Source organism: Halyomorpha halys, unplaced genomic scaffold (genome assembly GCF_000696795.3).
Source record: "Halyomorpha halys isolate HHAL.00 unplaced genomic scaffold, Hhal_1.1 Scaffold91.1, whole genome shotgun sequence".
Classification (NCBI taxonomy): domain Eukaryota; kingdom Metazoa; phylum Arthropoda; class Insecta; order Hemiptera; family Pentatomidae; genus Halyomorpha; species Halyomorpha halys.
Window position 1 is genome coordinate 2,121,717 of NW_027110755.1, and position 13,244 is coordinate 2,134,960.

Consider the following 13,244-nt stretch of genomic DNA (forward strand, 5'->3'; position numbering starts at 1 on the left):
GCTAGTTGGACATTTTTTTATTAATATTAAAATATTTGTATTTAAAAGTTGAAGTAGAAAAACACATAGTGAGGAATAGGATAGTGAGGTTGGCGACCATAATTAAAAAAAAAGTGTTAATCTATTTAGTTAAACTGTTTTTGCTTAATTTGAACTTATATCGTGAGTTAATTTTTCTAAATAACTATGGTCAACTATTCCACATATAATAATCTCTTAATGATTAGTGTTTATTTTGTGTGGCTGTTATTATATCAATGGTACCAATAGTTGCAAATGGTGTTATAAAAAAATTATTTTATTTAAATGAGTGATTTTTACAGTTAAATGCTTCATTGCCAGTTCTCTTCTATGTACATGGTGGAAGTTGGACTTTTGGCAGTTCAGGACCTGCTCATATGCCAAGGTATTTTATGGATGAAGATATTGTCGTCGTCATGATAAACTATCGTCTTGGACCTTTAGGTATGTTTTTGTATAAATTAACTTCCACTACTAAAATATCAGGTAAAAATTCTCATTTATATAAGTTTTTAATTATCACTACATAATGAGCTTCCTTGCTATTAATGGAGAAAGTATAATTCTTTTTTATTATAATGATAACTTCCTTTTTTTTTTTGTTAAATGAATTTTCTAATCAAATACGAAGAAATAATATATTTGAGTGAGTGAGAAGCTTAGGAGTACAACTGACACTTCAGCAAATAAGATGTCTGTTTGCTACCTGCACTTGAACCAAATTAGGCTTCAGTATTGATAACATTGTGAAATTATTATTATTAGTTAATTATTCATGATTTCACAACCTCACCTCCTCATTTTTACAAAAAAAAATCAGCTATTAATAGGGATTTGATAAATAGTACAGATTTACAAATATTTGTTTTTATAGAGTCAATATGTAATGGTTATGTAAAAATTATCAACAAGCCAATCGGCTCATGCCTATCATAGTTTTTCTTTCCTGCATGTGCCTGACAGTTTGCTGATAATTTTGGATCATGTCGGAAAACAGCTACTATAATCTAAGATTTGATTAATATTGCTTATCTGTTTGTATATATTATTGTATATATTCAAGTCCTCCTTTCATTTGTATTTTGGTATGCTATTTGTACAAAAATAAAAATGATATTATAATGTTCTTCAAAGACAACTTATTAAATATCAAATAATATCAACGTCAAATTATGGAAATATTAATTAGTACTAAACTTGAATCTATGAATAATGCCCAAAATAAATTTAAGTTACTAATTTAAATTAAATTAGGTTTGTCCTTTTGAAACAATCACTTCTGCTTTAGAAATATCTTTCCACTTTGATATATTCCTCCATTTAATTTTAGCCATCTTTGCTAATGTTACAACCCAAAATGTTAACAGCTATCTACTTTTTTAATTCCTTTACCCTCTTGAAAGATATCTCTTCCATATTAAGCATTTATAAATCTAATAAACCTTTACTAAGCATTAACCAATGTTTGATTATATTTTATGATAATTAATTAATGTAGAGACTGATTTCCCTGTTTTTTATATATATTTTTTATTATTTTTCCATGGAGTATATTTTGAGCTTCTTCTTTACTTTTGCTAAAATGACCATATCATTTACAAATATAAAATGTCTTAACCACAGTTGGTTTATATTTATTCCTTCTCATCACCCATCAGTCTCTTATAATTTGTAATGATTTGTCAATTTTTGACCAAAGTGAGGAAAAAATGGTTGAGGTTGCAATCAGCAGAGTAATAATAAACATAAACAAGTGAAACTTATTTTATTTATGCCTAATAAAACAAAATAAATTTCACTAATAAGTTCAGCACAAATAAATTAAGTTTCACTAATTTATGTTCATTATTATTCTATTGATGGCACCTCTGGTCATCTTTTCCTCACTCTCCTAATTTTTCTTGAAAATACTAAATACCAAAGTCTGATGTTTTATACTATTATGAGTATTATTTTTATAGGTTTTCTCAGTACAGAAGATAAAATATTACCAGGTAATATGGGACTAAAAGATATGGCCCTAGCATTGAAATGGGTGAAAGATGAAATAAAAAATTTTGGTGGTGATCCAGGACTAATTACAGCTTTTGGATACAGTGCAGGAGCCGCTTCTCTCCATTTTTTGTGTTCTGTTCCAAAAACAAGAGGTAAAAAAAATTAGATAAATACTTGGGCTTACGAGCATAAAATCATTGACCTATTGCCAAAATTTTGTTCCTATTATAAATAGTTGTATGATGATCTTAGCCATTATATTACTTACATGATGGTGTGGCATTCTTTCTCCAGTGAACCTGATATTGTCCAGAAGATCCTCTGTATTGCAGCTAAGTAAAGTTTATCAAATAGAGCTTGATCCACACAAGCTCAAAACAGTCTAGAGCTTCCAAACATTCTGAAGAAACGATACTCTCATTCAAAATCAAAATATTTTTTCGGAAGACTTGAATTCCTCTGTTTCCGAATAAACTGCTAATGGATACTCCTGTCAATGTCAGTGAGAGTGGAGTTAGATAGGAGACATTAAATGTTCACTAGTATGCATCGTGCATCACTCCCTCTTCAGCTGCAAGTGAATACAATAATTAATTAAAAATATGGCATGATTCAATAGCTAATTACTTAAAGTTGTGGTAGAATGTGTTCATAATCATTTTGTCTCAAATGATTCTACTATTTAATCAAAAAATATAAATAATGGAACTGCTTAGTAAATACTTGAAGGACATGTATAATGAACCAGCTGGACCTGATTTTGGTTGAATCATTGTTCAAATCATTATTTCAAATTTTATTTTTCAAATCTGAACAAATTAATTTATTAGTTAACTAATTACCATCAGAATTTCACAGTTTGCATAGGTCTCATTCTTTACTATTTTCTATTAGGAAACCTATTGTATCGAATGCTAGTAAGCCATAAAGTTTTTTTTTTACAGATTTGTTGAAAGGTTGTATATCACAAAGTGGTGCGGGTGGTTCTCATTTCTCTCTAAGGAAGCCAGGCTTTGCTAAGAAAGCAGCTGAGGTCATTGCTGGTGTTGTTGGCTGTCCAACCAAAGTTCTTGTGCCGTGTCTTCAATCAGTATCTGCTGAAAAAATAACAGCAGCTGAAAAACATCTCAGGGTAAATGAAATTAAAATATCTATTGATATTCCATTCTTGCATTAGATGTTTTGGTTCAATCTTCATTTACATGGTCATATCTTGGCTTACCTGCTTAGTTATATAATGGAATCAAGACATCTTTGGGTCATTTAAAATAAATCAAGTTATACTTACAATTTTTCAAAAAAATTTGTTTATTATTTTGTTTTACAAAAGGATGTCTTTTGACATTACCAGGGGAATTTTAAAATCTCTAATTTCTTTTTTTGGTATAAAACTCAATTTTTTCCTGGAATAGTCTACTCTTTTAATATGTTCCTTCAACTTCTTCCAGGCTTTCTAAAAGCCTTTAATATTTAATGTATAATAAAATATACTTTTTCAGTTCTGGCTTGATGAACCTCTAGTAGTATTCGGGCCTCTATTGGAACCTCCAAGAAATTCATCAATATTGACCAACTGGCCAGTTAATGACTCACAGTTCCCATGGCTGATGGGAATTTGTGGAGATGAAGGAGCTGGCAAAGCAGCTTGTAAGTAATAAAATCCCCACTCAAATAAAAAATCATGCCAAATAATTTATCAAAATAAAAATTATTATTAAAATTAAATAGCTCTACTTTTATGTAGTTCTTGTTCTTAATGGGAATGATTCAACTTTCAATGATTTTACTGAACACCGACAAGATTATGTTCAAAGAATGATGAATCTCGAAAATAGAGATGATGTACAGAAAGTAGTTGACAGATTTTTTAAAAATGGTGTAATTCCAGGAATACATAAGGTAAATATCTTATAATTATTTTCAAAATAGGTAACATTCCAAAGTTATTAATTTTAAAAATAGACTCGAAAAATTAGGACTTCATAAAATGTAAATTAGATATTAAATTTATTTTTGTTCTTTGAAGAATACAGGTATCAGAACTTGAGAAATAGAATAAAGTGAAATGAAAAGAGGATTTGAAGTTAAAGCTGAAAAGTTCTTTGAGATATCTTTCCATAACCAAATTTAAAAATTCAAATTTACTTTCATATCTTGAATAATCTTATATATTAAATAATCGAAATAACTTTTAAGAAGGCAACAAGGGGGAAAACAGGTATTAACCTATAAACATGAATGTGAGAAGAAAAAATTTCAAACTTTGACGACTATAAAAAAAAAATTCAATTTCTGTTTTTAAAAGAGTCAGTCATCAGATTATTATTATCAATTTCTAATTCCTAACAGTTGAGCATTATTAATAATTCCTAATATTTGTTTCAAGCAAATATTAATTGTAATAACTAATAAAGCTCCACGACAATTATATATAATGTTCTTAAACTTTTGGTTTCTTCTCCTTTTCTGTACTCAAATGTTAACCGGATTGACTATGGTTTGCAACCCACTGATTGACTATGGCTGCCCCCAACCTCAGTTTTGATCGTGGGTACGCCATTGCGTGGACATAGACTTTCATTCACCCTTGTAGGTGTTCTTCAAACCCATGTTTGACAGGTACAAAACTGTTTTTTATTCTTGACCTTACAGGAATATAGTGCTTTCTTTCATCTATTTTCATCTGCCAATAACTCAATATTAATAAAAACTTTATATTGCATGTTTTACTCTTGTATTAATCAAATAAGTTCATTATCTAATAGCAGTGGAGATCTATAATTCTAAAACAAGCAACCATAGCTGATCTAAATGTTCTTGCTTCATATTGTTTCTATCACCAAATACATTTTCTTACTAAAAATTTAGAAAATAATATTACATAACATATTACATTAACATACAACTGTTATGTTGAAATGGCTTTAATTTAATCTTCAAAATAAAAAGTTTTTTTTAATTTTCCATAAAAGAAATAGGTTTAACTAAGAATGGATTGATAGGAACTAAAACTTTTATTTTATTGTGGTTCAATATATTATGATATTTTTTTTTTAAATAGGCTATTTTGTGGTAAATTATTATTTAAATAAATAACAATTTAATTTAATTGTATTATGTATAGCTTTATACTGAGGGTTATGCTACTTATCCAATGCTGAAAGCAGCTCAAGAACATATAGGACCTAAGTACTTCTACGTCTTTAATTATAAAAGCGGTCCTTCAATGTCAGAATATCAAGCTAAAAGAAAATTGAATATAACAGGTATTTACTTATTATTCTACAAGGTAAAATCAAAAACTCACTTGATTGTAATACTGAATTAATTTTTAAAAAATGATACAGTTAAACCCCTAAACACCGCATTGCAAATCAGTCATCAAATTTGAAACTTGAAAATTGGTAAAAAAAACTATTCACAAGAAAGTATAAACAATTTTATACCCATACTGAATTAGTAACTGACTATCAAACTCATCACCATCATTAACTTTGGAAGTTTGGGAGACCAGTGCTCGAATTCAGAAAGATAAATCACTATTTTTTGGCACGTATATCAATAATTTCTGAACATTTTTTTTGAGAAACATTGAAATTTAATGTGACAAAACTTTTTGTATCTCAAATGAATTGAATAATTGAAATTTTATAAATTATTACCTAAATGGTATTTATGCAATCTCTGACTAAATATGGTCCTTATTTACCATCAGCAAAAATTTATTTGTGAGTATGTATATTTGTAATCTAAGAAATAAAAACATTTTGAGCCTACTTAGCCTCAAAATAATAAAAATCATTGTTTATTATAATAAATATTTCTATATTATAAATTTGTATTGATGGTTTGAATAGTAAAAAACATCTTGAACAGCACTCCAAATTTAAAGACTAGAAACTGAAATGAAAATATTTTTATTTTATAACCTGACATATAGACACAGAATAATAAAGAAAATTTACAAATTTTATGCTTTGATTTTGATTTATCGAACTTTTTTCAAGCTCAGTTTTTATTTGTTTACTTCGGCACTTTACAATAACATTGATATATTTTTTATTTTTAAGGAGTTGAACATGGAGAAGATAATAAATATTATTTTGACATATCTCATATTTATAATCCTAAAGATTGGCCTCAAGAAGAAGATATAAGCCTATCAAAAAAATTAATTAAGTTATTAGTTCATTTTGCAAAATATCAGTAAGTCATTCCTAATTGATTTTATATTATACCTGTAGACTAACAAATTAGTTTAAAACAGACATGGAAAAAATCAACCAATTTCCAGTTTATCTGCATGAAATATTTTGTATTAACTTTTGTTTAATACAACATAATATTATAATTTTGTAGTAACAACCTATAATATATCAGTTTACCAGTAAGTACAGCATGAATAATTGTTTTTTTGAAAATTAATTTCAAGTTTTAATTGTCGAATACCTTAATTATAACAATCTTTTTCAACACAAATCATTGCTTAATAGTGTACAAGGTTTAATATTATTATTAATTGTTTTTAAAAGGAGAATTTATTGTATTTGATTTTGTTGTAGCTTAGGTTCATTTTTTGTCTATTCAGAATTTTACTTCTTTTGTTTGGTACGAGTACCTTTTGTAAACTCTCTCTTTTCAAAATTAAAATTTTTCTATGGTTTATTAAATTTCAGTTTGTATTTTCCTTTCATTTTTTTTTCTTTTATTCATTGATTTTCTTTGACACTTTAGTTGTGAAGAGTTCAAATGACCAGCATTATTTGAAATGGGGTCAGATGCTTATGTTTGAATTTTATAATATTGCTTATACTTTATAATCATAAAAATAGTCAATAATAACAAAACGTTTATTACTGCCTTATCCAAACAAGGCATTAAACTTTTAACTATTTCTTGACGCCTAGAACAATTTACTTAAAAATTAATTTTGTTTTAAATATTAATATAAATTAATGTTTTTCCATTTTTGCAGGACACCAAATCATACTGGATTTCATCCTGAATGGCATTCATTTGGACACCAGGGCCATTATTTGGAAATAGCAAACAATGGATTAACAATGAAGCATTTCAAACTAATGAATGAAATTTTGAATTTTTGGAAGTATATAAAATAGAACTCAGATAACTCTTTATCAAGTTATTATTTACTGCAAAAATAAAGTTAATAAAGAGCTATATTTCTGGTCTGAAAAACTAAGCAATAAGCACTTAAAGTAATATAAAAAAATAAATTTTATTATAATAAATTATTTATATTGTCAGTTAATTTATTTCAAATACCACAATTTAGTTAACAATAAATTATCCTGAGCAGAGAGCATGTTGGAACAGCACTTTGGTGGCATGTTAAAGGTAAAAGGCAGAACAGGTTTGTGGGTCAAAATTTATTTTTTTGCACCCTGACAAAATCAATGCGGAAAATTATTTAACAAGATAAAAAAGAGTCATAAGAGAAATAAATAAAAACAGATATTATCATTCACTTGTATATTTGTATTCATATACCACCCGATCAAAACAATTGACGTGTCAGTTTTTAATCTCTTCCCCTCTAAACATGTTAGGTTTTAGTTTAGAAGATTATTAGAATTCAAAAGTCAAATAGATATTCTCAACAAACAAAATAATATATACAATGGATTTCTGATATGTGAAAAATTGAAAACTTTTAATGAAATATTAGTACTGAAGCCGACTGAGAGTTTTTAGTTATTTCCATGATAAATAAAATATTTTAAATAATAACGACTATGTTATGGTAGAATGTTTATAAACATCCAGAAATGTATTCAGTTAAAAAAATGTATTTTAATAAATGGGGGGAAATAATCAATAAAAAGTTATAATGATAGTCCTTCCAATGATTATTAGTCTGCTATACCAGACCACTATCTTATAAGAAAGTTGTAAAGAAAAAGTCCCCAGTACTTGTAAAACAAAAAATGAGTTTGTTACTTTTAAAAAAATCAGAGAACATTAATAAAATGTAAAATCAATTCTAGAAAAATAACTCAGTTAGACCTTTCTCAGTACTTATTCAAAATATTTGTAGACATTCAGATAAGTTTCCAATAATTTTAGTATAATTAAAATTTCAGCTCAAAAAAAAAAAAAATAGCAGGTTATTTGAGAATGAATTTTATGGATGAAAGAATTTTATGGAGATGGACATCGCTTCCACAGTGAATGAAGCCAGAAGGTGGGGTCTATTCCTTCCATAGGCATGGCAATGGTCCTGTTTGATAGCTAAGAGTGCACTACTGCACTCTGTAGTGGGGAAAACAAAACAAAGAGTGGAGAGTTACTCAAAGAGTGCTTACATTTTGCTGTTGATAATGGTTTTTTGAATTACTATTAATTCTCAGACAATTTTTGTAGTAAACAATAAATATTCTAAAAAATAATGTTAATTGTTTTTACTTTTTTTTTTTTTAAAAAACTTTCTCTAGGATATCAGAAACAATTATTTATTTTCATCAAATTTTATATTTTAATAAATTAAATTAATATTTTATTAACTGTTCCAAAAAGTGATTAATTGAGTCTGAACAGAAGAGAGAAAAACATGAAATTCTCGAGATTGGAGGATGGATTTTCATCACAGATATATCAAATTATTGGAAATAACATTTACTACATCTATTTTCTTCACATTTGCGATTAAATGAACGGTTTTACAGATGATTACATTAATGTGCAAAATCCGTATTAAATTTAACGTGAAGTTGCTTTACCGTCGTTTTTGTTTAACAGTGTAGGGTTATAGCAGTCGTCTATGAAAGATAGGTACTGAAAAAAGTAACCCGAAGGCTTGGAGAAATAAAGGGATAGAAAAACTAACATAGCGCTAATCTAAGTCTTAAAAGTGCAAAATTTATGTCCATAATAAAATGGACACCCTCACAGTTAATTGTACAATGAGAAAATAAAATAAATAAATTTTTGATCAGACAACAGTGGTATGCTGCGCAAGTCCAGTGTACTAATCTACTCATTAATGCTAAAAATGGTGAGGCAGAGAGCAAAGAAAATAAAAACTAACATCGCAAAAAACATATTCTACACAGTAAAAGTTAAGTCTCGGAGGTAATATTAAGTAATACTGACCTCAAAGGGCGACTTAAGTGCCAAATGAGATAATGAGTTTCAATACCACTTCAATATATTTCCAAACGTTTACAAGAGACCCCAAAATATTATTCCGATCAATACGGCCCAGGTAAGCCCATGATTTTGAAACCATCTTTGTAGCCTATTAAAATGCCTTCTGTAACACAGCATTGCTAGCTGACGTAGATTATTGAGAACATTGTATGGAAAAAGGTAGATTGAGCCGGAAGGGCTCAACATTCGCTTCCCTCTGGAAGAATATAAAAGACTAATGAATCATATTCCAAGAAATTTTAGAAGAATCTTTTCCTCGTTGACCTCTTGAAGCTAGCTGGAGGTGGTGGGGAAAACAAGAGTATTTAGCTGCTAAGTTGATGCTTTGGTTCAGTCTTGAGTGATCCGTTCAAGGAAGAAGATGTTAGTATTGTAATCACTTATTAGTTTCAACTGTTTATTGATTTATATTGTCCATTTTAAGTTTTGAATATTTTGATCATTTTTATTATTATTTCTCTATAATTTGTTTATATAACTTGTTTTAATCAAGTTTGAAAACATATTTATAAAATAATAAATCTGATTTGTGACAAAATAAATGAAGAAATAAAAGTAATAAGCTTAATAAACGGATTTTTTATTAAAACTTAATTGATTTCATAAATACATACTTCATTTTGTCAATGCAAATATTTTAGAGCTAATAGAAATGATTCTTGAAGGATTTACACCTTTTCTCCAGTTTTATGATTATTTCCTAGGCAGCATTTCGTTTTTGCTCTAGTTTTCATGATTAGGTTCGAATAAGTTTCGTCAATATTTTTTTTTTGTAGGAGCATGTTATCAAAAACAAAGAAAAGGATAAATGATATTGTTCTTCTTACAAAAAAAAAAAAAAAGAAATAATTCAAACAGGAAGCCCGTTAGAACTTTATTTTGCTACATGCTTCAAGCAATACATTTTTTCATCTACGAGAATACGATAAAGTTATATACAAAAAATATATAATATTTATTTTATTAATGATAAATTATAAAGTATTAATTATAAGGTCACAGTAAAATTAATTTTTATATTAATTTCTATATATTTTCATATCATATCATATAGATCATTTCATAATAAATTCTTATCGGTATTGTTCTTAATCATCAAATTTTCAGTGATTGTTATTCGTTTCAGGTATTCTCCAAAAGTTCTTTTCCTATTTGTGGCTGTGATTGCCACTGGCAGTGCTTACCCGACTGGAGCTCCCACTGACGTGTGTGAGACCATGGCACCAGGTCATGGTGCTGTTCCACAAGCTTCACCATTTCCATATGACATTGTGATCGAGAAACCAGACCTCAAAGGGGGCGAAACAACAAAAGTCACTATTAGAGGTATTGGTCAATGATTTTTTATTTAAAAAATTGGTACGTTGCGTTCATACAACTTTCACTTACTAGTCTACTTTGATTTGAAATAAATCCTCACTTTTTCAGAACAGAAACTCAAGCAGTGAAACGAAAGAATAGCATTTAATAAAAATGCATTCATTCAATGCTTAATTGTTATAGAATCAATATTAAAAATACTAAGAATGATTTTATGGATATCTCCCGTCAACTGGATGGCTTATATGTAGGTTAAGTGAAATTAAAAGTTATCTATTTAATATCCATAGTGACAAGAAAACGTTATCAAGCTGCTCAATCGGAAAACGCATCATTTAAAACTCTAAAAATTATATTCTCTGACTTAACTTGCTAAATTTTTTCTTTTTAAATATTACGTCTATATCACTATTCCTATCTTCTCCAGTTAATAATCAAATCCTTTCATAGTTTATATTTATCCATTTTTTTATTTCTGGTACGAATGCAAAATAGGTAATTTTTTTTAAATAAACAAAATTAAAGATACTTTAAACGAAGTTTTTTTTTCCAACATCCACATTGAGCCCCGTCAGACTATTGCAATGGGGATAAAACCTATGTGTTATTAAAGATCACCTAATTTTAAATTGATATGCCGAGTTTGTTAAAAATCTACTCAATGAAGGAGCACTTCTGAATAGTCGATTTAAACGAAAAAGTTGCTGGTGCATCCCAGCCTTATCTCTTCAAGTTAATAATCAAATCCTTTCATAGTTAATATTTATCAATTTTTAATGACTAGAAAGAAATTTTTTCGAATAAATAACATTAAAAGTACTTTAGAGGAAGATATTTTTACAAAATCACTACTTTTTTTCCTTTGACCCCTTTAAATCAGTCATTTTATTGACTCGAAATGTTCGCATTATCTAAATCTCGAAATATTATCAATGTTATATATCTAAAGAAAAGAGTTATTGAAAACCAAAAATGTTTTAAAAAAATCTTGTAAGATATAATGTTTCTATATGTTTTTAAATACTAAGTTAGTTCCAAATAACTTTCAACAATTTAATCATTAACAAATGTTTTATCTCTTTAAGTTCATAATCAAGTCTTTTCATAGTTTATATTTATCAATTTTTTATTACACATAACAATTTTAGATGGTTAACTAGTTCAAATAAACAAAATTAAAGGTACTTTAGAGAATGCTTTTTTGAAAAATCCACATTAAAGCCCTGTTAACTACTTCAATGATGAGACCTACCTGATATTAAAGAAAACTTAATTGTACATTGATGTACTCATCATCTTAATTGTCAGAGAGGTTTTATCCTCATTGAAATGCTTTGAGAGACTTTAATGTGGATGTTGTAAAAAAATCTTCCTCTACTAATTAACCATCTAAAATTGTTATGTATAATAAAAAAATGATAAATATAAACTATGAAAAGACTTGATTATTAAATTAAGGAGATAAAAGAAAAAATAGTTTTTACGGTTTAAAATCACATTTCCGGAAATAAGAGCTGTAATATAGACTTGGAATTGTATTATATCCCAAAATTTTAGGAAACAATAATATGAAACGTAAAAAATCGTGAAATGTAACAGAGAATAAAAAAAAATACGAATTCGTTTTTGTCTATCAACTTTCGCAACGAGAAATATTATTAAAAGTACTTTTGTGAAAACTATTGAAATTTGAGTTAGTTAATCTGTGAATTGAATGGCTCATTCGGAAAATTAATTAGAGAAAGTATTGCCACAATGAATAATTTAGAAATATCTGTTCTGAAACGAGCGAGGATTAATTTCAAATCAAATAGTATGGTAAATAAAAGTCATGTGACGCGCACATCGTACCAGATCTTTTGAAAGATTTATTGTTTCTATGCCCTCGTGGAAATCGGTTCGCTAACTCGAAAAATATAAATGTCCGGCATATTACAGATGCTCATTTGAAAGATAGTTAAGTGACTATTTAACTATCTTTCAACTGAGCATATCCCGGTTTTGCTCCATCCCCCTCTCTCTCCCACATGCACAAACATTTTAAAGGGCCGAATGTTAGGAAAGATGCTAAAAAGGAATTATGTTTTAGACAATGCATCCAAAGCTGTAAAGGAAATCGTGAGAGTAGGAACACCATATATTTCAATTATTGTATAAAATCCTATTAGCCTAAAAATTGATATTGAGATAAATTAGGGCATTATAAATATTGGAAACCACAAAATAAGGCATTTAGAAATGGATTCTAACTGTAGCGCGAATTTCATTTGTTCATCTTTATGAATATGTAATTCTCCCAAGGAGTGAATCATTGTCTAACAAAATATATATATTTTTTTACTAAATAATTCAACACACTATCCAAATTTTAGTCTCAAAACATTTATTTCATTTACACGTCCAACGTTTCGGCCAATTCGGCCATCTTCAGGGACATCTTAATTTACTATGAGACATTTAACCCTTTTAAAAAACTCTTTACAGGCTATTCTGCCCAGGTCAAATATATACATCTATTAAGTCCAAAATACAATAACACCTAATAAGTCAAAAACATAAAAACCAGTCAAAATATTTCTCTTTTACACACAATTTATACACTATTTATATACTATAGTGTATAAATTGTGTGTAAAAGAGAAATATTTTGACTGGTTTTTATGTTTTTAACTTATTAGGTGTTATTGTATTTTGGACTTAATAGATGTATATATTTGACCTGGGCAGAATAGCCTGTA

At 28.0% G+C, this 13,244-nt stretch overlaps 2 protein-coding genes across 2 annotated transcripts in view; both read left to right on the top strand.

The window, feature by feature from the left end:
- Nucleotides 1–233: 233 nt before the first annotated feature.
- On the top strand, nucleotides 234–7,248 carry LOC106677192 (venom carboxylesterase-6). The gene is made up of 8 exons (XM_067048898.1): nucleotides 234–465; nucleotides 1,983–2,168; nucleotides 2,961–3,148; nucleotides 3,516–3,663; nucleotides 3,761–3,915; nucleotides 5,141–5,282; nucleotides 6,087–6,222; nucleotides 6,992–7,248. Exons 1-8 carry the CDS (start codon nucleotides 399–401, stop codon nucleotides 7,134–7,136), a joined length of 1,167 nt encoding a protein of 388 aa, XP_066904999.1. The 5' UTR covers nucleotides 234–398; the 3' UTR covers nucleotides 7,137–7,248.
- Nucleotides 7,249–7,341: 93 nt separating this feature from the next.
- The window catches only part of LOC106677197 (putative defense protein 3), an 8,980-nt gene continuing 3,077 nt past the window's right edge, over nucleotides 7,342–13,244 (top strand). The window contains exons 1-2 of the mRNA XM_014414958.3: nucleotides 7,342–7,390; nucleotides 10,294–10,512. Of these exons, the coding sequence (XP_014270444.2) occupies nucleotides 7,342–7,390; nucleotides 10,294–10,512 (268 nt within the window). The remainder of the gene's footprint in view (nucleotides 7,391–10,293; nucleotides 10,513–13,244) is intronic.